Source organism: Theropithecus gelada, chromosome 9, assembly GCF_003255815.1.
Source record: "Theropithecus gelada isolate Dixy chromosome 9, Tgel_1.0, whole genome shotgun sequence".
In the NCBI taxonomy this organism is placed as follows: domain Eukaryota; kingdom Metazoa; phylum Chordata; class Mammalia; order Primates; family Cercopithecidae; genus Theropithecus; species Theropithecus gelada.
This window is the reverse complement of record NC_037677.1, coordinates 97319128-97344684: the sequence shown is the minus strand read 5'-3', so window position 1 is coordinate 97344684 and position 25557 is coordinate 97319128. Positions and strand designations below refer to the sequence as shown.

The 25557-nt window shown below is 49.9% G+C and overlaps 1 protein-coding gene across 8 annotated transcripts in view; it reads right to left on the bottom strand.

Annotated features, from left to right (window-relative positions):
• The window catches only part of PAX2 (paired box 2), a 93785-nt gene that overhangs the window by 24185 nt on the left and 44043 nt on the right, over positions 1–25557 (bottom strand). For 5 of the 8 annotated variants that reach the window (XM_025396794.1, XM_025396800.1, XM_025396798.1 and 2 more), the window contains one exon: positions 23795–23914. In XM_025396794.1, the coding sequence (XP_025252579.1) occupies positions 23795–23914 (120 nt within the window). Of the gene's footprint in view, positions 1–18152; positions 18222–23794; positions 23915–25557 lie in introns of all 8 variants that reach the window. The other 3 variants (XM_025396795.1, XM_025396793.1, XM_025396796.1) reach the window with 1 other exon arrangement.

Below are 25557 nucleotides of genomic sequence, written 5' to 3'. Positions count from 1 at the left end.
GTGATTATACGATATGATATAATCAATATTGCATTATATACAGTAACACCGTACAGTATCATTCAGGAGACCATAGAAAATATTACATATTGATTAACTCAACCTGCAGCCATCCTCCCTTGCTGGCCTCCCAGACCGAGCGTGGGGTCTGCTTTCCTAATGTGACCTCTCATCTTCCCTCCATATCTATTCTGGAGGGGGTAGGAAAGCAAAGAAAGTGTGTGTGTGTGTGTGTGTGTGTGAGAGTGTGTGTGTGTGTGTGAGAGAGAGAGAGAGAGAGAGAGAGAGAGAAGGAGAGACAGAAAGAGAGGGAGAAAGAGACAGAGATCAAGACCAGGACCACATCTGAAGCAGACAGACAGAGGAAGCTTCAATATTTGTTCCCCATGGACACAAAACTTGGTGGTTGTGGTTTTTCAGTGTAAGGCTCTGGAATCATTTCAGTCTTATGGGATGTGTGCATCAACATGTGAGTTGAAAGTTGGAGTGTGGTAAATTTATTTTTCCCTTTTGTGTGAGTATTGTGTGTCTATGCACTTGTACACAAATAAACATCCAGATAAACAAGGGTCTGCGTGTGTTGAAATGAGAATGAGAAGCTTTCTGAAAGGAAGTGTGTGTCTGTGTGTGATTGCATGAGGACCATGAGGCCACATGCCCCATTTCTCCTGTGCCTGCTTCTTTTTTCAGGATGTGCCATCATCCTCATTTCACTCCCTGTAGCTATTTGCATGTCCTACTGTGTCTGATTCTCCCTTCCTGGAGCCCTCCTACCTTTTGGGGAAATCAGAGTCTCAGGGCTGAGGAAGGCATCAAGTGTCTTCATATATGGTTATTGCAGGGGCAGAGAGGGTGTATTTGTGAGCATGTGTTCACACATTATGTGTGTGCATGTGTGGCAGGACTCCCCTCATGCCTCTGTGTAGATTTGTGTATATGCCTATCTGTATGTGGCTTGGCTCACTGTGTGTGTGCGTGTGTGTGTGTGTGCGTGTGTGTGTGTGTGTGTGTGTGTAGGGCCTGAACTGAAGCTTTGTCCTCAGGTCACTGGCTGGAGGAGTCTCTTTGCCTTCATTTATTCAGGGGCCCTTCAGATCTTGACAAATCTGTCACTCTAAATTTGCGAGAGATTATGGTGCTCTCTCCCCGGCCCGCAGAGAGGTGATATATGATATCTGCTGCCCCTATTGATTGCCTGATCTGGTGGCAGAGGCCGGCGAAATGAACTTGAAATGAACATCATGCCTCAACTCATTGTGCGTATAATACACTACTTAATCCCACATTTTTCAGCCGCTATGGAATTCAATTGATCAATCATGTTCCACTGATAGTACTGTTTTAGGGGTTATTGCTGCTCCCTCCACTCACTGACCTTTTTATTTATTTATTTATTTATTTATTTTTTGTATACTCAGGCCCTGGTGGTAAGACAGGTTACAGAGGCAGCAACGGAGGGGAAGGGGGAGGGAAGGGAGGCAAAGGCTAAGGAAGCCTGCTACTGGAAGAGGTGGCAGTGGGAGGCGGGGAAGCAGAGGAGAGGGAAGTGGGGAGGAGAAAGGAGGTGCTAGAGGAGAAGGAAAACAAAGTGGTGTGATGAAAGCATGCGGAGAACCCCCGCCCCGCAGAGAGGCTGGAGGAGGCTTGCGGGAACTCTTGTAGGAGAGGGAGGGCAGCAGTCATGATGAATGGCGAAGGAGCACAAAGAAACTTATGTGGAGCAGAGAGGTGAGCCGCAGGGCCGGGGAGAGGGCAGCGGCATTACTGATGGGGGACAGCCAGCCAGCCCTCCAAATCCACCACACGTCCGTCCAGTAGGCTCTCCCGGCTCTTTCCAGAGGAGGGGGTGGCGTCCTTCCATCAGCTAGGGAAGGAAGGGAGGAATGAAGCCAAGGAGAGACGGCAGGAAGGGAAGGAGGAAAGGGGGTTGGGAGAAGCCCTGGATCAGAAGGTCCAAGGAGGAGAAACTCAGGGAAGAAGGAAGCCCAGAGGCACGGAAGGGCAGAAAGCGGGAGGGGAAGAAAGGAAAGAAGCCTTCCGCGCCAGAAGCTGGAAGCCCGGCTGGGATGAGGACACTTACTGCAGGAACAAAACCAGCTGGCTCTGCTTTGGCTGAAGCCTGGGTGTCCTGCTACCTGGTGCCCAGGGCCTGGGTGTCCTGCTACCTGGTGCCCAGGGCCTGGATGAGGGTGGCTTTCCAGGGGAAGGAGAGGAGGAGGAAAAGGAGAAGAGAGTAAAGGAGGAGGAGTCAAAAAGGAAAGAAGGAAGACAGCTGTCAGTGCTGACCACCTAGAGGGTTCTCCGGGGAAGATGGGGAGCGAGCTCAGCATGGGGCTTTCCAAGGGCAAAGTCTCAGATGGGACAGCAAGGAGGAAGAAAGAGACCCCTGTTAGGCCCAGCTGTTGAAGGGCTGTCTGGCAGAGCTGGGCTGAAACAGAGGTGGAAGCAGAAGCCAATCTTAATCTAGGTTTCTAGGACGTAAAAGCCGTTCTTAATCTAGTAAGCAGGGAAGGAAAGCGCGTAAGTGATTACACAGCATCCATTTCAAAGAAGATCCCCTACCCAACAGCCCCTTTGCCCCCATGCCCGGCAGCCAGTCTAAGAGCACCTTGCGGCAGGGACCGTGACTAATGCATTTCTGCGGCTCCAGCATCAGGAATAGCCCCGAGTAGGTACTCAGACTCTCCTGGGTGGTATTCAAAGCTATACCTCTGGCAGAAGGTATTGGGACTGGCCACCTGACTGGCCTGGCACCACAGGACACCCAGTCTCTCATCAGGCAAGCCCCACACATCCCTGGCTAGCAAATGTGCTATCCCCACTGCTTGTTAGCCTCTAACAGCATCAACTCTGACCCGCAGGCCTTTCCCACTCTCAGAAACACCATCCTGCCCATCTCTGGTGCCTCTACCAACACACAGACAACACTGTGTTCTTGGTGAGCAGCAGAACTTAACCCTGGGGCTTCTGAGCTGCCATCCAAAGCAGGTGGCAGAGGCTGCTTGAGACTGGGGCCTGGAGAACGCATCTACATTTGAGCTCCCTGCACCAAGAGGGCTGGAGGCTGCTGGTCATGTGTCCTGCGCGTTCAGGAGCAATTCTGATTTCCAGTATTCTTCCCCATTCTCTGGTCACATTTTTAGACTGGGTCTGGAGGTGGCTGTGGATTTAATAAGACCAAACAGAGCAAGGAAGGGACCCTGTGCTAGTCAGTCTCCATAGAGGGAGGGTTCAGCCTCATTCTCCGTCTGCCCCCTGCCCAACTCCCATTCTGCAGCAGCTCACAAGTATCAAGAACTCATGACATGCCATTGCTGTTATTTACAGAGCTCATTCAATCCTTCCGACAACCCTGTGGGGGAAGTACTATGATACCCATTTTAAAGATAAGGAAGCTGAGGCAAAGAGAGGTTAAGTAGCTTGTCAAAGGCCTTGCAGCTAGTAAATGACAGCCAGATTTGAATCCGGGTCTGAGTACAGAGCCTGCCCTCGAAATCATTTCACTCTGCAGCCTGGGTGCCAAACACAGTGGGCCCAGTTGAAGGCCACTTGGCTCCATCCAGGGCACAGCCTCCCTCTCGGCATCCCTCATTCTCTGCCTGGCACCCTCCCCAAATGGAGGCTACAGCCTGTGGCACATGTGCTGGCTGAGTGCAGACTGTGCCCAGATGATTAGGGGATGTCTGGTCCAAATTCTTCATGTTACCATAACTAGCAGGGGTGGGCCGTGACTTTTCCAAGGTCACACAACTGGGGAATGGGACTCCCAGGACTGGGCCATTCCAGGTGCTCTGTCCACTGTGGCATGAGCACTCTCAAGGGGGTGAGCTGCCACAGGTCTTTTTGGAACACGGATAGTATGTAAATAAATTAATTCAATTAAACAAACTGCTGAGTCAAAACTTTGACATAGATTATTCTTTCAAGGATAACAAAGCTCATATTGTCTTCTTCTCTGACTGTTTCATATTTGCTTAGCATTTAACAAAAGGTCTTCATAGATCTAAGGTATTTGGTCTTCCCAACCACTCTCCAAGGTAAGTAGGGATTCTAATCCCTTTTTACTGGGGAGGAAACTGAGGCTCAGAGTATATAAGGTGCAGGGCAAGTGGCTGGCTCAAGGGGACATTTACTGGGGATCTTGGCACAGGGCAGGTGCCCCGACAGCTGTGGACTAAACGGACAGACAGAGTGGCTGCCTGCCCAGCCAGAGCCCAGAGTGTGGGGCTGCTGGCAGCAGGACCCGAGTCTCCAGGCAAACGAAGAGAACTCCAAAACCAAAGATCAACTTGACTGGAAGGAGAGCTGCTGGTGTGGTGACAGTGGTTACTTCTTGATCACAAGCAATTTTTATTTTCTTTTTATCTAAGTTTTTCCATATCGTCCAGGCTTTGTGCAATTAGTATGTGCTACTTCTAGAATCACTATTAAAAATGTCTTTACTCCTCAACCGAAAGATCTCATCTCCTCATTCATTCAGCCCTGCCACTCACTCCCCGTCTATTCCTGGGTGGCCCTGGAGCTGGGCCCTATCTCACACCTCTCACCCCAGGTCAGGGCCCTGGTACTGGCCAGTCATGAACGGAGTTGTCCAGTGGGGTCTCAGCAGCTTGGGGAGGGGGACACTCCCTGAACACTGTCTTGGGAGCAGGGCTAGGGACAGAAGGGTCACTGCAAGGGACAAGAGACAGTTGGGGGTGGTGGTAATAGATAAAATGAAATAATGGGCCAGGTATGGTGGCTCACGCCTGTAATCTCAACACTTTGGGAAGCTGAGCCTGGAGGATTGCTTGTGTCCAGGAGTGTGAGACCAGCCTGGGCAACATAGCGAGACCTTATCTCTACAAAATATAAAAAATTAGCTGGGCATGGTTGCATGCACCTGTGGCTCAGCTACTCAGGAGGCTGAGGCAGGAGTATTGCTTAAGCCTGGGAGGTCAAGGTTGTGGTGAGCTAAGATAGTGCCACTGCATTCAGCCCGGACAACAGAGTGAGACCCTGTCTCAAAAAAAAAAAAAAAAAAAGAAAAGAAAAGAAAGAAAAAGAAAGAAAATGAAAATGAAATGATGTCATTTCCTCTGTCAGAAAGCACCAAGGCTCATCAAAGTCTACAAAATCAGGATGGTATGAATGGGGTTGCCCATCAAATCCCAGGAAGCAAGATGAGGTATTTGAAAAGAATTTAAGTATAGCAAAGAATTACACTAACTTTGGCCACGTGTGGTGGCTCACGCCTGTCATCCCAGCACTTTGGGAGGCTTGAGGCGGGTGAATCACAAGGTCATGAATTCGAGACCAGCCTGGCCAACATGGTAAAACCCCATCTTTACTAAAAATACAAAAAGTTAGCTGGGTGTAGTGGCGGAGGCCTGTAATCCCATCTACTTGGGAGGCCTGAGGCAGGAGAATCGCTTGAACCCAGGAGGCGGAGGTTGCAGTGAGCTGAGATGGTGCCAGCCTGGGCGACAGAGTGAGACTCTGCCTCAAAACAAAACAAAACAAACAAACAAAAAAATCAAACAAAAAAATTGCACTAACTTCAGTTTTCTAAGCTCAAATACAAACATCTATCTGTCTATGGAGAAAGTAATGATATTAGGGCTTTCACCTACACTCATCAATCTCTTCAAACTTTACAAGGTGCTTATTATTATTCTCACTTTCTAGAAAAGGAAATAGAGAGGCAAAATTATTTGTTCAACACCACAAAGGTAGGAAGCAGCAGAGCCTGGATGTGAACTCAGGGGTGTCAGACTCCGAAGCTCTCTCCATTCTGCCACGTTTGCCTTCTCTGTCAAGGATCCATCATCGCTTACCGAACACTTACTGTGTTCTGGGCAGGCTCAAGGTACTTTATGCACATTATCCACAGTCTTCACAGAACACTTGGAAAAATGACACTGTTAGTTCAATTTTACAAACGAGGAAACAGGCTCAGGGAGAGTTCAAAATATGTGCAAGATTGCACAGCTGGCAAGAAGCAGTCTTGGGGAAACGGAGTCTTTATCCACAGGCAGAAAATGACCTCAAAAAGTGATATGGGAAGAAAAGAGAAAAGTGTGGAGGCAGCGGGAACAGTGGGTGATGGGCCTCAGGCCTCAAGGGCTGGGGAAGCAGTGGGGCTCAGGGGCCAGCTGTGCTGGGGATGGGGCTCTTCCCGTTCTGATGGTGGCCTCTGCTCAGACGGTGCTCTCTCTGCCTAGCTACTCCACACATTACTTCCGCCTCTGAGGGGTTCACCCCCAGGCTGCCCCCCAGTCTTCTCAGCTGCCAGTTGTTGCAGTTTCAAACTCAATTGTTCTCCTCGGTAGTGAGGCAAATGGAGTCATTAATTACCTTGTATCGGCTGGGCTGAGTTCAGAACGCGATCAATATCCCCGCTTGTCATTCAGGGCAGCCCGCCTGTGCAGCCCCAGCCCCACCCCCACGGCGGCACAGCAGAACCAGGGAGATGGAAGTCCAACTGGGAACAGGGAGTGAGGTTTGGGAGCTGAGGAATGGGGTGGCTCCCCAGAGGTCAGGTGCAGTCCAGACTGGTAGAGGAGGGAGGATTGATGGATTGGGGGTGTGAGGGTTCACAAGGGAGAGTGGAGGAGGAAAGAAAAGGAAGGAGTGTTCCAGAATGAAGAGAAAGGTAAGTGAGATAGGAGATGGGAGGGAGGAAGAGAGGATGAGGGGGAAGTGGGATTCGGGCAGTGAGGGAGGAATAGATAGGAAAAAGGAGAGGGGAGGGAAGGGGCTCCAGAGGGCCAGGCTGGGAAGGAGCTATGGTGACACTGCTTGTCCAGGGAGATGGATGATACGCCTCATTGCCTTCCATCTTTAAACTGGGCATTCAGTGAGTCTGGCCTGGCCACAGTTCCCAAGCCAAGCTCAAGAGGTGGGCATAAAGTGGGCCAGGTGCAGTGGCTCACTCCTGTAACCCCAGCACTTTGGGAGGCCGAGGTGGGCAGATTGCTTTAGCTCAGGAGGTCAAGACCAACCTGGTCAACATGGTGAAACCCCGTCTCTACTAAAAATACAAAAATTAGCTGGGTGTGGTAGCATGTGCCTGTGGTCTCAGCTACTTGGGAGGCTGAGATGGGAGGATCACTTGAGCCCCTGAGGTGGAGGCTGCAGTGAGCTGAGATCATGCCACTGCACTCCAGCCTGGGAGACAGAGTGAGACCGTGTCTTAAAAAAAAAAAAAAAAAGAGGTGGACATGAAGAAGGCTTTGGAAATCTGGCCCAAACCTTGGCTAGGGACAAGACCAGGTTCTGCCCAGCCGTCTAGCCCTAGGAAACTACCTGCTGTACTTGACTAAGCCCAGCTTTTAAACACTCAGTGAATTCATGAACAGGGAGAGGCTGGGGTAGCTGTGGGCCTGCCTGACCTCAGGCTTGCTGTGCCCATTCACACCCACCAGCCTCTATGGACACTAATGGTACTGGTGACCCTAACACAATGCTGGACCAGAAGTAACATCTCCTGGGTTGAAATCCTAGTTTTGTTGCTCACTTGCTATAAATCTCCTGAGCTTTTCAGGATTGAGTTTTCTCAGACATATACAAGAGGGCTGTTAGCTCCTCCCTCACCATTAATTTCTCCTTTGTCTGCATTCCAACAGCCATCTATCCAAACCTTTATTGTAGAAATAGCACTAATAATAACTAAAACAGATCCAGTTTCTACTTGGACACCAGACACTATACTTAACATGCATATACTGATTTAATCCTTACAATAACAGCAACTAACATTTATTAAGTGCTTAGTATATATCAGGCACTCCTCTGATAATCTTACATATATTAATTCATCACTTAATTTTCATGAGAACTTAAACATTATTGTTCCCATTTTGTAGATGCGGAAATGAAAGTGCAGAGATTAAGGAACTTTCCCAAGGTTACATGCCTCACGGATGACGGAGGAGTAAGAACTCAACCCTGGCAACATGCCTCCGAACCTGGGGAAACTGAGGGATAGAGAGACTAGGTAATTTACCCAGAACAACTTATGATAGCCAGTAAGTGGCAGAGCCAAATTTAGGATCTCTTCATATCATAGTTATTTTTTAATGTTTGTTTTCTCCTCTGAACTGAATTCCAAAAGCAAAGACTGATCAGTTCTTAACTTGCTATGCTCAACATTTTACCTTTTAGAAGGAAAAAGAAGCAACAAAGGAGAATGCTACTCTGAATTCAGTGTCACTCACGTTCTACAGCTGGAAAATATCATGAAGGGAATTTAACTGGATTCCCTCTTAGGTATTTAAAATTAAGACAAAACCCAAAAGCCTGGCTCAGAGAGATTAGGTAGTTTTCCCATGTCACATAGCTAGTTGTCATAAGAATGGGAACTGAAGTTCCTAGCTCAGAGCCCTTTCCACTATTGCAGGCCACTTAATTCTGACCAAGAAAGAGAGACTGATGAAAGGGAAATAGTGGGGATGCAGGGAGAAAGCAAGCACGTCTAGAGTTGACAGTAGCTCAGGAAGGGGGTGCTGGGCAGAATCTGAATTGAAGCAAGCAAAATGATCCATGCTGGGGAAAGACATGCCGGGGATTCCATGGCAAGAGATTCTAAAAGAGACCATAATTCCACGAGGACGGGATGCTCTAAAAATGAAATTTTGCTTCTATAAGCTCATATAATCAACCTGACAGCATAAAGGGAGTGGGAGTGGGGGAGGGGGTGAAAAAAGAAGGACATTTAAGGAAAATCACTGTTGTTGCACACAGATAAGCTTTAAATTATGATGATCCCAGATTTTAAAAGGACATGTACATTGAACAGCGGAAGATTATGCAGCCATTAAAAAATCGTGTTTTCAAAGAATATTTAATGATATGTGAAAATGGTCCTATGTAATGTTAGGTGAAAATAGCATGACATGAAGCTTCTTATATGGTATTGTTCAATTTTTGCTTAAAAAATTATATATACACAAAAAAGAAAGAGACTGGGAAAATCTACCAAATTCAACAGTGGTTGTCTCCTGGTGATGACATTGTGAGGGAATTTTAAAAAATTTACTATCTCTTCCAAGTATTTCCCAAAGAGCATGTATTCCACTTATGATCATAGAAGTCACTTTTTTCCCTCTTTTACAGGATACATGACAGATGGAAGGGGGGGACCATAACCAAGGATGGATATGAGGGTGGCATGAGCCTGTCAGGAAGACAAAGGCTCAGAACAAGCTGAGACAACAAAAAAGGGCCTTGGATGCTATGTTTGGAGAAAGAAAGAAAAGAAAGGCAGGTTTTGGCTCAGTCCTAGGGAAGAGGATGTGATATTGAGAGAGAAGGCAGAACTTCTCAATCCTCAGCTTGCTTTTGTCTTCACCAAAGGAAAGCATCTTCAAACTGAGCCCAGTAGGAGGGCACTGGTGCCCTGGTCAGGGAGGGGCCAGGCAGGTAACCTCTGGCAATTTCTATGAACTTTCCCAGGTCCAGACAGGACCTAAAACTGCTGCTGATAATCCCTGAGATGTCGCAAAGAAAGGGTGAGGCAGTGACAAGCCCAATGCCATCCTGTCTGTTAGAAAAGGGGGGAGAAGTACACGTATGCAAATGACACTCAAAATCATAAATTCAGGATCAGGTTCTGGAAATCCTTTAAAAGAAATTATTATACAGTTAATTACAGCCAACAGAAAAGGAAATGGTGATACCCCAGAGCTTGCACGCACTCACAAAAATAAGTTGTGGCATATTTACTCGATATCAACGCTTAGATCAAATACCTCCCTCATAAACACTTCCCTAGTTGCCCTGACTGGAAGCAACTGCTCCTTTGTTTTTTTCATTCATCATATGACTTCATGCCTTGATCATGGCATTCATCACATTCTGCTTATATAATGATGTGTCTGTCTACCTCCCTGCTAGATTGTAAGTTTCTTGAGGTCAAGGACTGTGCCCTATTTACCTTTGTAAATCAGTCCTGCCATATGTTGTACATAGCAGGTGCACAATTTGCTCATCAATGTAAACTGGATTTTTAAAAATAATTTATTAACGAAATTCTGTGGAAGTAGTGAATGTTAACATTTGACAAAGAATCTCCTTCCTAGCATAATGGACAACGTGAAAACAAGTAAAATGATTGATGGTTGTTGGGCTCAGTAGTTCCCAAAGCATTCATTCACTTATAGCAGCTAGGAGGAGGTCTCCATCGGTGGGCCATGTGGCTTTCCTGTGTTTTCAAGGAAAATAACTCTTTTGAAAAAAACTAGTTGGATGATGATATAGAAGACATCCTTATGACCTTAATCGGGTAGAATTAAGAACCCAAACCAACAAGATGAAATTCAGCAGGGATAAATGGAATGCCCTATGTTTAGGTTAAAAAAAAATCAATTACACAAGTGCAGAATGGGGTAGACCTGGCTTGATAGCAATTGATGTGAAAAAGATCTCGAGGTTTTAGTTGACCACGAACTAAATATGAGCTTGAGTCTGACACGGCTGCTAAAAAATCGAATGTAATCTTAGGCTATATTATGGATGTAGAGTCTCCAGATGGGAGAGTGGCAAGGCTCTACTGTGCCTGGCATTGGCTAGACTGTCTCTGGAGTTCAGTGTTCATTTCTGAGGAACTTTAGCCTTCAATAATGAATTCTGAGATGGGTAACCAGGATGGTGAGGGAACCCCCTCAAGGGCAGGAACCGTATCATGTGAGAATCTGAAATCTACCCAGGACCTAGCCCAGCATTTGCCAAGAGCTCAGTAAATATGGTGGAGTGGATGAAAGGGAGGGAGGGAAGGAAAGGGAGGGTATCAAATGGAGAGCTTTACCGCCACCACCATTCTCTGTGGCAAATTCCATTACTTCTATTTTAAAGATGAGGAAACAGATTCAGAGATATTATGTAATCAGTCAAAGGTCCCAGAGCAAGTAGGGAGTGGAGATGGACCCACATCTGGACATTTGGATCCCACATCCTGTGCTCTTCCCTCAACCCGCATGACTCAGTATAAAGTGGTGCTGCAAACAAACAATGGCCACTGTCCATCTCTGACATATGTCCAGGCAGAGCTGTGGCCTTTCAGGCAGAACTACTGGAGGAAAGAGTTCTATGGTGAGTGGCAGATAAGACAGGATGACCCTTAAGAACCTGACACTCTGCCTTGTCACCATCCAGCCCAGCCAAGGTCTCTCAATCTCAGCCACTCCTAGGCTCCCAGGCTCAAGCCCCATTTCCTGCTTGCCCTTCTAGTCCAGTTACCCAGATTCCTACGGAACACACAGTCACGTGTCTGGGCATTTAACAAACAGCCAGTTGTCTGAGTGCAAAAGCCTTGCCTTCCCCAGCAGGCGGTAAGCTCCTGAGAGCCACATCCTGGTTCTCTGCTCCTCTCATACCTCCCAACACAGTGGGCACCTGGGCCCACATTGATACAAAGATCCCCAGAGAGGCCAGAGAGGAAGGTGTCAGTTTCCTCACTATCCCACCGATTTACACACCAAAGCAGTCAAGGACTCTTAGCTCACTGAAAACTGTCCAAGGACAGGGGGATAATCTGAGGGGCCCCTTAGGGCCCTGGTATTTCCTAACCAACCTGTAGAGAAGAGGGAGATATGGAGGAAACCTAGAACCCCAGGGAAATGTACCAGCAAATTTACTTTCCTCACTTTAAATAACTTAGCTCCCCCGAAAAAAAGCCCCCAGGTTACCTGTGGAGAAGAAAAGCATGGCACCCACTGCCAAGTCACAGCCAGCCTGGATGTGTGCAACCCATGTATGAAGAAGTGAAACGGGGGAGAGTGGGTACCGACAAGGAGGAGGGAGATGAAGGCCAGAGGCCCCAAGAAGGGAACACACAGGTTGTGGGAGAGGGAGGACAGAACCAGGGGAGGAAGGAGAGGGGAGAGCTTCCAGTGGATTTAGGGAATTCCCCAAGGAGATCAACTTTCCCACCTGGGAGCATTGGTGTGCAGTCCTGCTGGCCTGCTGCAGGGGCTGGGGGGGAAGGAGGACTCACTGAGTGTCTAGCTCCTGGGACCCTAGCCCTTCCTCAGCCTTCCCTGGGCTCTCAGGGAGGGGGTGGGGCCCTCTGCTTAGTGCTGTCCCCATTTGGCTCCAGCAGGGACCAGAACCAGTTAGAAATCTCTGGAGCCAAGAGGAAAGGGGGCTTTGTTAGCTCAAAGGACACAAGCAAGGCGAAAAATTACATACCAGGCCGCCCTAAGTATGCTTGTTTAGAGAAACTGCTTGCATTTATGAAGTCTTTGGTGCGGAAAGCAGGGTTGCAAATGACTGCATCAGAGCGACAGTAAAGGCCATTAATTTCCTGTTATGTTTTCCTGTGTTGGGGGCTTTATTAATTTAATTTTACACTGTCGAACAACAGCGAGAGCTGACACTGCCACACCGCCACGGCTAGGGTTTCCTTTTTGTGTGTGTAGCAAGCCTTTGCCTGACATGCAAATCAACGCTATTACCAGAACCAATAAAGATGTGTGGAGGGAAGAGGGGAGGGAGGGGAAGGGAGAGCGCAGGGTGGAGAAAGGACCAATGCCATCCTTGGCCAGTGTCTGCCTCCTGTGCCTAGCACCTCCTGGCTTCCCAAGGCGTCCTCCACAGTCAGCAATTTCTGAGCATCCTTTGCTATCCTTCTGCCCTCTTCTTCTCCCCATCCTCTGCTTCTGGATGGTTCTACCTCTGTCATCCTCCTCTGTCTCAGTTCCTGGCAGAACTTGCGTAGAGACATGGAGTTCCCAGAAAGAAAAGGGAGATAGACTTGTCATTGTCTGACCCCAGCTGAGGTATGTCGCGGAAGTCACAGGGGCAAGCAACATGATGGTGCCAAGCCCACAGGCCAGAGCAAAGGCCTATGTTGCGGACTTCCTCTCCAGGCATTTTCTCTCCCACAGTCCCTTTTCATCTAAAGTCAAGGGTCCTGGCCCACTTACACATTATTAGTGCACACATGCATGAACCCACGTGCTTGTGCATGTGAGGAAGAGTCCAGAAGAACAGATACTCCAACACTCCAACTTGCTTTTAAGCCCCTCTGTGAGCTTTCATACTTTAACATTGTCAACCACTTATTTCCTTTGAATTACCAGGAAACAAATAAGGTCTCTATTTCTCCTTAAAAGACTCCAATAGCTATTTTCAGTAGCTGTAAGGCACCCACATAGTTCAGACCAAAATGCCAGAGAAAAATGGATCCCCAGCATCAGAAGAAAAAGCAAGTCCCTAGAGGTTCCTTTGTATAGCATTCTGGTCCCTTTTGCTGCCTAGGCCACATACCCACTGCCCAAGACCACCCACACTGTCCCTCACCCAGGCGGCTCCTGCAAGCTGGCTGCCCCAGGTGGCCCACAGTGCCCTCAGCTCCCCACACCACCAGTCCACCCAGGTGCCTACACTGCCCAAGTGCCCATGCTGGGCACTCTGCCTAAAGAGATGGAGATGGCAGGTGAGGACGGAAGAGAGGAGGAAAGAAAGGCTCCTGGAGTCACCCCTACCAAATCTACTGTCTGCATCCCTCCATCGCAGGCTTCCCAGGCTGCCCAGGCCAAGGGAGATATGTGTGAGCCAGCGAGTGTGTGTGAGTGTGTCTGTGCATCTTCCCCTCTGTCACTGGCTTACTTGCTCTCCTGCTCGCACTTTCTGCTTCAGGAGCTGTTTGGCAGGCTCCGGGAGGCTGCTGGATGGAATCCAGCTCTCCCTAGGAGGAAAGCATAAACTTCATAAAGTGCATTAACTTTAATGCAGGTTCCTGGAGCTGCTCTCCTCTGACTTCTCTTCCCTCCCCTTGTCTGCTGTCTGGATCACATTCTACCCCTGCCCCTGTGTGTACCCCAACCTTACACACATGCACACACATACACAAGTACACATGTACACATGCACACACACGCTACCCAGTCCTCCTGAAAAAGGTGAAGCCTGGGGCAGAAGGAGAAGGGCGAGGTGTAAAAGCTCTGGCTGCAGGATAAAGCCCCAGCCCCAGTCCTGGAAAGGCCCCCAGGAGATGCCCACACACTTGTCTCCAGTAGTGATGAGCACAAAGGGTGCTTTGAAGCAGGCAGGCCGAGCCTCAGGGAGGGAGGGGATGCTGACATTTCACGGGGGCAGCCAAATTAGGAGCCACCTGGAGGATGGGCCACAGGGCTCCAAGAATGGGAGGGAGGGAAGGCCAGGCCTCCGTGCAGGTTGAGGTTTGTGAGGCCTCTCTTGTCTAGTGCTGTCAAGGTCAGCAGGTTCGGGTTCACTGAAGGGTCAGGATGGTTTGAATTACTGGCTCCACTGCAACTCGGCTCTGAGGCTCGTGATCTGTCTCACAGCCCCTGAGCCAGGCCCAGCCCTCCCCCAGCCCTCTATGCCTTTCCACCCCAATGGGGCAAAATGGAGAGGGTCCCAGAGAGCCCTAAGGCCACCATGGCTCTGAGGAAGGCAGAGCAGGAGTCGTCCTTCTCTGGGCTCCGGGGGTGGGGGGCAGCAATGGTCAAGGAGGCTGCCAGGACCATTCTCCCCGGCCTACGTCCTCTCCAACCCTTTTTCCAGCTGCCTGCCCTTCTCAGCTGCCTGCTTGTCTGCAGAGGAAGAGGAACGCAGGGAGGCGAACTCAGGAGCAGCAGGGCCTGGGGATAGCCTTGGCGCCCATCTCCTCCTTCCTGCTTCCATAGCTTGTGCTTGGGGAAGAAGGGCAGAGCTGAGGCAGCGGATTTCCTGCTTGGTGCCCTTGCGGGGTGGGAAAGGAGAACAATTCCTGTCTGCAGGGCTGGAAGGTAGTTGCCAAGTGAAAGACTAGGAAGTTGAAGATGTATTCTGACAAGACAGGTGCTCATCCACGAGAGTGCAAACGTGGAGCTGGGCACGTTTTGGGTACCTGACAGCCTTTGCTGAGACAGTGGTATACCTGCACCCACCCACCCCAATTTCCAGTGGTGGATGGACACATACAGCCCCCTCCGGGGCAATTCTGTACATTCTCTCCTGGTAGGGTGGAACTGACCTCTCTATTCTGAATTTCTGGCACTCTGTGAACAAATATATACTCTTTTGTGCTAAATCTCAAAATACTTCCCCAAACAACCAGATGGAACTCTTCATCCACATAACAGCATTAACTAGTTGGGAAGCAAAGGTAGCTGGTGATTTGGCTGCTGGCTCTGATATAAAGGCAAGGACTTATATGCAGATGCATATACCTATGTCGATCCACACAGCCAGGGCTAAACCCCTGTACTTCCCCACAAAAACATACAAATCACCTATGCACAGGGCTCAAGATAAAGGTCTTTCTAAAACATCGACGGAACCTACACCTACCTCTGGATAACGACATGGTCAATATTCAACAGGCTCACTGCCAACTCTACCCAGAGGTTGGCTAAAATATGTGATCCAACTAAGACAGAAAACCTGCCCCCTCAGGTATGAGCAGTTTAATTTCCTTGGTTACTAGGAAGATATAATCATAGCAATGAATGTGTGTTCATAAATGAGTTTTTTTCCCTGTGTTTTGGTGAGTGCTGACCTTTGAACCTCAGCTCTTTCTTGGACTGAGTGAACATTAGGCAGGTTTTGAGTTTGAGTTGGAAAATGAACATGGGTTGAGCCAATGCAGTTAAAGTCAGGCACTTCTCTAGACAGGCAGTTGCCATGATATAGATTTGGTTTCTGGACTGTCATAGGGCCTGTCTTCTAGGGAGGGGAGAGTCTGTGATGTGCTAGATAGTACAGTGTGTGAAATCATGAAACCCCACCAATAATCCACAGAGCACCTCTCCTTAGAGAAGCACAAACTCAGGCTGGGCGCGGTCGCTCATACCTGTAATCCCAGCACTTTGGGAGGCCGAGGTGGGTGGATCACCTGAGGTCAGAAGTTCAAGACCACCCTGGCCAACATGGTGAAACCCTGTCTCTACTAAGAATACAAAAATTAGCCAGGTATGGTGGCGGGCGCCTGTAACTTCAGCTACTCAGGAGACTGAGACAGGAGAATTGTTTGAACTGGGAGGCAGAGGTTGCAGTAATCTGAGGTCGTGCCATTGCACTCCAGCGTGGGCAACAAGAGTGAAACTTCATCTCAAAAAAAAAAAGAGAGAGAGAGAGAAGCACAAACTCTGCTCAGCTGCCCTCTGCCAACAAAAATGTCTTCTTACAGTGCTGAACTAGGGTCTGGGAGGAGAGCAAAAGCAGAGAGAGGCCCTGCAATTCCCTACCTACGATGTAAGCTCACTTTAGAAACCTGGGAGCACACTCCTTCTCCCTTGTCTTCTCTAGGAAAAGAGTCGGATGGCTGGGTGTGCATGTGTGTGTGTCTGTGTGCGTGTATGTGTGTCGGTGTGTGTGTGTGCAAGAATTAGGTGGTAAACAGACATAATTGTGCCCAAGTGCTGGGTTTTTGTTTACCCAATATGGTGCAACCTCGCCACATCTTCTGGGCCCTCCTCAGCCTCTCTCCAAGCTCCTTCAGGCTGAATCTCATCCCACTAAAATAAGTGTGTACTCAGCAAAACTTCCCCAAACTCTTCCTACGCAGGGAGCACTCAGATCCCTCTCTAGTTCTGCCAGGCCCTGCATCTGGACCGAAATGCCACTGAGAGAGTCAGGCTCTGGCTCCTGCCTCTGCCCCCAGCCATACCCAGTCCTCGCAGTTCAGAGCAAGCCTACCAAGGAGCGCTCACCCACCGACTTCCCCCATCTGCCTCGGTCAACACAGCAGGCTGCACCCGAGTGCCCAGGGCCTGGGAAGCCGAGCAGTGGCAGCCTCTGGTCTTCCTTGGGGTCCTGCTTGCCTGCCTTTTCTGACCCCAGCCCTCCTCCCGCTGCCCCTCCAGAGGGAGAGTGGGGAAGAGAGCTTGGTGACCAGGGCACGCCTGGTTTACATTAATGAGATACACCGAGTGTAATCCAGCCATGGAGGCAGTCTACAAAAGGAGGCGATCGCGGGCGGCCAGGAGCAGAGCTGCTCAGGTAATTGGTTTATCTATCTGGAAGCAGGGGGAGCAATCTCAGCACAGACAGACTAGCAGTAAAGTCTCTTCCTTAAGGCTATTTCCTTTGTCTTTTCAATTGCTTGCACATCCATGTGAGAGAGGGAGAGAGTGTTAAAGAGAGAGGGAGAGGGAGAAATGTTAATTTGTGAATTAATGGCTTTTCTCAGCGGAATTGTAAATTCAAATGTCACCTCACACGGTGACACCACGGCTGGTCTGCTGAAGAAGCAATGATAAGATCCCCCACCTCCCTCGGTGCCCCTCCCTCCCCAAAGATAGCTGTGGAGTGGAACATGCTACTTTTAATTTGCAATAACAACACAACAGAGGTATGCAGTAATGACTGCCTTCTTCCACCCTCCTGGCTTCCTTCCCCCATAGTCCAGTGGCTCCCCCATTTCCTCTCTCCCCACACCCTTCTCAAACAACACCTCACTTTACCCTGGGTGCCCCCCACCCCACCCCAGCCAGCGCCCGATCACATGGGGGGGTGCATTTGGAATTGACAACGCTGCAACCCTCTCTTCTCCTTCAATAATCAGGGAATTAATGACCCTGAAGTTAAAGTGAGGCTGATACCGAGGCCCTGCCCAGCGTTGGGAAAAAGCCTTCATTGTTTTCAAGCAGGAGGCGGGCAGCAGTGAGGGAGATTCATGGATGGAGATTGAATATGCAATTTTCTTTCACCTTGCCAAGAGCTGCCCCTGGGCTGTGCCTGGCCTAAATTTTTCCTTTTACCATCTCTGCCTTATCCGGCCCTCCCACCTCCCTTCCATTCTTTCCAGAAAATTACCTTCAAAATTGATTTCCACTTTTACAAACAAATATAATGGGAACACAGGAAAAAACTTGGGCCGTGATGAATTAGGGCTGTCAGGTGCTTCCAGGTCTCCTTTGCTTTTGTTTTACTACCCGATCTGCTCTTTGTTTTTCCAAGGGCTGGAAAAAGTGCCCCCCATCCACTGAGTGCCTGACCCTCCAGGCCACCGGGGCCTCAGCCCCCAAACCCCATCAGTGGCCCATGGCAGAAGTAATCCAGGCCCTGAGACTCTATTAGCCTCCTGGTCTCCCAGTGGAAGCCTGAGCCAACTCCTCCTTTTCCACACTCTGGCCCTCAGGAACCCACTCTCTGAATGTTCTCTAACCGCCACCCCCAAGCTATTTCCCTTGACCCCCACACCATGTTCCCTCTGGCCCTCATACCTCTTAAAGTCCAGACCAGATGCAAACCTCCACCTCCTCTAATGTGGGCAGGATCAGTGTATACCTCGACTAGAGCAAATGAGAGACAGACAAACACTGAGAGATCCCAAAAGACAGGAAGGCAGAAGATTGGGGGCAGGACCCCAAGATCGGGAGACCAGATTCCCCTTCTAAGGCTTACAAGGGTTCTGAGCTGCAGTTCCCACACAGCCTGGCTGTAAGGGCCTCAGTCTCCCTAGACTTGGGCCCTAGGCTGCCCCTGGAGGCAGGCTCAGGACAGCACCTCCATTTATCAGCAGAAGGTAGGGTGATGCCTGTACCCAGGACCATGGACGCCCAACACACTCAGGCCTGGCTTAGAGCTCTCCCTGATCACACGGTCACACCTGGCACTCTCTTCAAGCATGCACACTACCCAGGTAACTGCATACCTTCCCAGTGCATGACATTCCCATCCCCTTACGCCCAAAGATCTCAGAGCGGTAGAACACAGGCATACTCACACTGGCATAAACTGTGTAAAAAATTACATTTGGATTTATAAAACAAACATACATTTTCCAAGGTAAATAAATAAACTTGCATGTGGGAGCAGAAATGTACACAGATGAATAGAGGGAGAGATGCCCACATGTTAGAAAAAGAAGGGGATCTTATATTTATTTATTTATACACACCTAAAATGCCTGTGGAGGCGGAAAGATGACATGTGGCCCAAGTGGGTAACCACAGAGTAAATGAACAGATCAAATGGACAAAGGTTCTCCCAATCCCAGGTGTGAGGACGACGCCTTTCCTCCACTGCACTGGTCCCATCCAGGTTAGCTAATCCCAGCATCCACTAAAGACTGCCCTAGTTACAAGGAGCTGCACCAAAGTTAGGGCACCTGTGCCCAGATAAATTTCTTTCTAACACAACTTCATTTCCTCATGAAACATAAACCTGCCAATTAGGCTTTCTTTCCCAGGTACACAAGGATGCAAGTCAGCTCAACACTAAATTCATGACCTCATGGAATCCTCTCCATAGTCCCCAAGAAGGAAGTGCCATTACCATCTCCATTTTACAGAGGAGAAGATTGAGCTGATGAAGGTTAGGTGACTTACCCAACTAGTGAGAGGCAACAGGATTCAGACCCCGCTATGCTCACTCCAGAGGCCACATTCGTTCCCACTGAGCCCCACTGCCCATCCATGCCTTGCTCTAGGGATGGCATGCTCACTCCTACCCTGTGCCTTCCTTCCTGGTGGGAGTTTCTGCAGCCTTCTGTTGCCTCAAGCCAGGCTCCCAGACAAGGGCAGGTCTTCTCATTTCCATGGCTTAATCCCTTCATTTGCTCCAAGTCTAACCTGAGCAACACTCTTGGGGACCTCTAGGATGGTAGCTAACTAAGGAAATAAACTGCTTCTTCCAGTTATAGCTTCATCCAAAGCAGAAGGGAGCTATTAAAGGCAGTGACAGGACTCGGCCATTTGCAGCCATGCAGCCTGCCCTGCCTGCAAACGCACAACTGCATCAGCTTGGCACCACTCAACGGCACAATTCATTGTACACCTAATTAATGGAATGCAGTATCATGACCCCCTGCAATCTCACACCTCAAAGGATGATCCCAACACACCTCCCTCACACAGACCAGCAGACTCTCACCATATGACTTCATTTGGATTCTTGGACAAGTTATGTAACTGCCCTGTGCTTCAACACCACCACCGATGAACAGCAACGTTTTGGGCCCCAGCCGAAAGCAACTGGGTGAAGGCGAAGGACTTTCAGTTTTCAGCCTGATTGCAGATAGGGAAATACAAGAATCTCTCTCCTCCAGCCACATAAACCAGCTCACACAGTGTTCAGGGAATTGGCTTTCCTTCGAAGGGCCCAGGGAATCCAGCACTAACATGCTTACCCATAATTACAGCTAAGAAGAAGTGAGGATTTTTGCATGATATGAACGGGGATTCTACCTTCTCAGACTGATGGACAGCCTGTCTTCTGGGTGCTTCAGAATATAACTTCCTCATCCATCTGGCCTGTCTACCTGTCTCATTCTGGGAGCTCCTGGGCTCTTGGGATGAGGGTCAAAGCCTCTTGACCAGCACATTTCTCAAAGGAAAGTCAGGGGGTGTTTTCCATACTCTCAAAGGCCAAGGCATGGGAAGGGGTCTCAAACAGGCTCACAGTCACTGCCAGTTTTTCCCCAGAGTCACAGCTGATCAGTCCTTTCCTAATATCCCCAGGGAAATGATGGCTGCAGATACTAATAACACTGTCCATATTCTGAGTGCCAATGCCAATAATGTTCTGGGCATTATCACTGTGAGCACCAATAACTACTGCTGAGATTGTCTCCAATAACGCCAGCACGCACTGCAGTGATTGTCCTCACGAATGCCCATCACCGTGACATTGTTAGAGCTGAAGAATAGGCCAAACTGTACCCAGAGCAAAAGAGGAGCAGCTTCCTGGAGGACAAAGAGGTTCACAGCTTGCCCTCAGGGTAAGACACTCCTAGGAAGATGCCACAGTGCTTGAGGCCAAAGGAGGGCCAGTCTGGCAGGGTCTTTAAGGGTCCTCCTGGAGGGAGATGAGCCCCTCCATTCCCTCTAGGGTCTAGCCCTTTGATGTGCATCCTCAGTCCCATCCCAACACCCCTCAGTTCCCCATCAGTGTTCTCTTTTGCTGCAGTCCTGGCCCAGTCACTGAAGGACACACCTGGGTGTCTGCAGCCCATGCCCGAGGCTGCCTTCTGTGACTGGCCTGCCAGCTGCTTTGCTACCTTGGCCTGACTGCAGAGTTGGGCTACATCATCTTGACACATAATTATCTCCCCTATTCTTAATCATCTGAGCTGCTCCCTAATGCAAACTGGGCCTGGCTGCTTAGAAGCAACCAGAGTGGGGGAAACGGGAGGAGGGGCTGCCACAGCTTTACCTTTGCTCTCTCCTCTCCCTTCCCACCGGGGGCTGGTGGATCAGGATTGGAGGGGGAGGTCAGGGAGAACTGGTCTCCCTCATAGGCCTGGCCTCCACCAGGGAAAATACAGCTCCATTTGGCCTGGGGTTGGTTAAGAGGAGTTGGTAAGAGGAGGAGAACTGTCTCTCAAAAAAAAAGTGCAGCCTCTGATATTTCTTGACACCTGGATAGGCTCAGCAGGTAAATGTTTCAGAGGAAACTTGGGGGCCCCATAATCTCTTGCTTTGAAGACTTCCACTGCTTCCTGCAACATGGCCCTGGTGCATCACTGTCACACTGCTGGAGCATGAGCTTCCCAAACCCAGCCCTGCTCCTGTCCCTTCCTGCTCAGACTACTCCTGCCTTCAGAAAAAAAAAAAAAAAAAAAAAGGCCCAAACTCCTTCTATGGTCTAGACCTGGCCTGCTATCCTGTAGCCTTAACCTGTCTCTTCAGCCTTACTGTCCACCACATCTCTTTGTGCCTTCTATCCCTGCCAAAGCTGCCCTGCAGCGGTTGGTCAAAGGGCCTTCTGGTCACAAGGCTCAGTCTATCAGATAGAATTTCAGGTTACCATTGTCTCTGAACATTCTCCTCTTCATCCCTCAGGCCCCTCTTCAAAGAGCAGCCCTTCCTGGCCATGTACTCCCTCCCCAGCCCAGTTCCTATGGCCCGCCATCTAGACCTCCATCGCAACAGGGTATCTGATGGGCCTATCTGCTCTTTGGGCTCACATGTTTAACATGCCCCACTAGAATGTAAGCTCCTTAAGGACAAGAATCATATCTTGTTCTGCTTTGGGATCCTATAGTACCAAGCCTTTCTTGAAACTGATGTCCAGGAAAGGTTCACTGAACTGAACTGATTAGAAACAATGAAGGCGATCAACCGCTCAGGAGAGCACCCTGTTCTGGGCCAGCCAGGTGCAGCCCTGGGTGACCACAGCCTCATGCCAGTGCCTCCATACCCCCCGCCTTTCTTGCCCCACAGGAGCCCATGCAGCAGAGGGCATACTTGGCCACAAGGTTGGCATACTTGGCCACAGCCTCAGACTGAAAAGGGAGATTACAGAGGGGCATCTGTGGCCTCCCATGGGCCGCTGGGCCTCTCACCCCCTAAAAAACACAGGGGCTGCTGATTAAGGGAGAGACTTTTAGGGTTTGAGGCAGATTCTATCAAAGAACTCGGGGTGCCAAGGAGCTTGGCCAAGGCCTCAGCATGGGGAGCCTCAGGGAGAATTGGGACTTAGGGCCTTTCCCACAACCTCCCCCTGCCCATCAGAGGCTGCCGCCAAAACAACCACAATGAAATTTAGTGTGAATGGCAAAGGCCGTGGCAGCCAAATCGGTTTGGATATTTTGGAAGAAGGAGAAATAGAGCCAGACAAGCTGTTTCCCTGTGAAACGAGGCCATTAGGGCTTCTGGAAGGAGGCCAGCGCCAGGTCATCACTGTCTTGCCAGGCCTAGGCCTCCCCTCCACCCTGTCCCTTCCGCTGGGGGCCAGGCTTCTCCCACTCTCTTCCCTCAGCCTAGGCCGGGGGATCTTGGACTGTGGGCCCAGGCAAGCTCAGCGTTGTCCCTTTTCTCTGCTCCTCACTCCATTAGGCTTCCCCTACCGAGGGTTTGTCTATGTGTGGAATGACCAGATAATTTATTGTCCAAACAGGACATTTCTAAGAGAAAAGGGAGATGCTGAGATGCTGACTGGCCAAGACGCAGAGACAACAGGCATAAATTGGGACTGTCCTGGGCTAATGGGATAGATGGTCACCCCTTTACGCTCATTGTCTGAGGATTCTGTCTCTTTCCTGGGAGATGTCTTTAAAATCCTCTGAAGGCCAGGAGGTTACCACTTCTCCAGAGGGAACCATGAGAAAATGGGGGCAGAAAGCAGGCCGGAGACACTGGTGTCTCTGTTGGTCTGGGTCTGCCAGCTCTGTGCCCCAGCTTTACGCATCAGAAGAGAACCAGATGGTAACCAAGAGACCCCCAATGTCATGACATTTGAAAAACACTTTGTCCCAGGCTCATTCCCACCACTCTCCCCCTTATGTCTTTTCTTCTCCCCTCTTCCTCTTCCTTCCCCATTCCCTTTGACACCCTTCCTAACAGCTTGGTTGCACCTTGAGGCATTCCAGGGAGGTGAGGGAGAGGGCCAGGGGATTTGGAGTGGCATCTCTACTCATGGAGAAGAAGAGGAGAGAGGGGTCCCATGTTCAGCTCCCTGTGAGGTTTGAACTGGGGGTGGTGTGCATGTGTTAAAGAGAAAGGACACCAGGGTTGGCTGCACATGACATCACTCCCTCACCTCCGGACAGATTGGGATCATGTAAGGATAAGGTAGGTTGGCCTTTCATCCTCAGGTCAGAGACCAGGTGTTCCCCCAACTCCAAAACCTTCCCAAGGTAAACAGTTCCTGCTTCTCCTCCTGGCATCCCACAGGGATCAACAGGGTGAGCCCTAGTGGCAGGTGAGGCAGCCTGGGCTGCTGAGCAGATGGTGAAGCTGATGGCCTCACCAGCAGCCACCCTCCCTCTCTCCAGGAGCCAGCAGGGCAGTTGGGGGACCTGGGCTTTGCTACTAAAATTGATCTTACAGCAGAGCAGCTGCGAGGCCGGGCCGAAACCGGAGCTTAGAGTCCAAGGACAAAGCATGCGAAGGGGAAGCCACACCTCTTCCCTCCTCCCTACCTTCATCACGTTTCCTCTTCTCACCATTGGAGCGAGGAATCCCCAGGATCCCATTGATGGAGTAGGATCCCACTGGGTCATTGGAGGCGCTGGAAACAGGAGGGGAGGCCGTGCTGGGAACTGGATGAAAGGAAGGAGGAAATGGCATCAGGATAGCAGTTGTGATCGTAGGCCAAAGCCCCAAGGCTCGGGGGCAGAGAGAAGCAGAGGACATAAGGAGGGATAAGGAGCTCACATTCCTCTTGTTCCTCTACCTTCTCTGGGGTCTATTTAAGAGGGGATTGCATTGCCACGTACAGGCTACTATTCACTTCTGTCCAGCCCTGAGGTAAGTGGTGCCCAGTCAACCCCAGGCCTTCTCTGCAGACCTGTGGATTTCACTGGGGTTCTCAAACTCACTATCCTAAAGACGGATGAAGTACAGGCCCAGGAAACACCAAAGCTGTCTCCTTCTAGGCAGCACCTCCATGGTCCTCTAGAGAGCACAGCTCTTTGGATACCCCCTTGCACAGCTCATCCAGTCCCTGGAGTTGGGCAAACCCTTCTAATGAAGACCCAGCTCATTGTTCTCAGTCTCCTGGGCTGAGTCTTTACCAATCCTGATTTAAAGTCTGTGGCTTTCTAAGATGTGTCTCTGATTCTCTAGGGGACACAAGACTGGTCCTGATGTTCCCCAGGAGTGTGCAATTCTCTTTCTCAGCTGCTTTTGGTCTTGAAATCACTTGAGAAACTCCTAATTTCCCCCTTAGGGCACAGATTAGTGAACCCATTCACTCCATGGTGATCAACTCAGGTACAGCCTGGCCCAACCCTCCCTCCCAGCACACACTGTAACACTGGCCTAGTAAACAACAGCTCCTGCCAACTCCTGGAGGGCTGGAACTAGCCATTTCTATTACCTGCTGGTCAAGAAAGAAGGGGACAACTGTCAAGAGGAGCAGCAGGAAAAATGTAACCACATCCCAGCCCCTCAAACCCCAGGCCTCATCTATGGCTACAGTAGCACCAAGTTTCTCCTTGGGCCAGAGGGAAGCTAGTCTATGTGCGCTGGGGACAGAGGAGGAGTGTTAGCAGGTGTTCTAGTAGGCCTGGGTCACGTCTCCGAGAGGCCCTAAGCATGGCTCAAAGAATCAGGAGGACGGAGAGAGGAAGAGAGATACAGAGTGGGTGAGACAGAGGTTGAGCAATCAAGAGAGAAAGGCCAAGAGGAAAGAGGCCATGAGGAAGGAGGGAGACAGAACAGAGCCAGAGCTACACCTAAGAGAGAAGACAGGGAAGGGCAGAAGGAGAAAAGAAGAGGAGGCAAGGGGAGAAGACAGAAGGACAATGTTAAGAACAAGATGGAATGTTAAACAAAGATGGAATAAGAAAGTTGATATGAAAGAAAGAGGGCACAGGTAGGGAGACAGAATCAGATAAAAATAAAAGATTATAGAGAAGGAGGGAGAGGGAAGCAGGAGGAGGAGAAGAAGAAAAAGAAGAAGAAATGCTAGAAGGAAAACAGTTAGAGAGAGGAGAGGAGGGGAGAGGATAGGGACTGCCTAAGGCAGGGAAGAGGGAGGTGACAAAGGTGGGAGGCAAAGAACAATCCTAGTAAACCAGTATCTCTCAGGGAGACCCTATGTGGACAGGAGTTCAGGCGAGAGGAGTTGGCAAATAAGATGGGCCCTGGACCTCAACCGGGCAGGCAGTTCCCAGGGGTGGAGCTGCATTTCCTGTCTTTCTCTAGGTGGGATCCGGCTTCCTCCCCTTCCCTGAGCCCT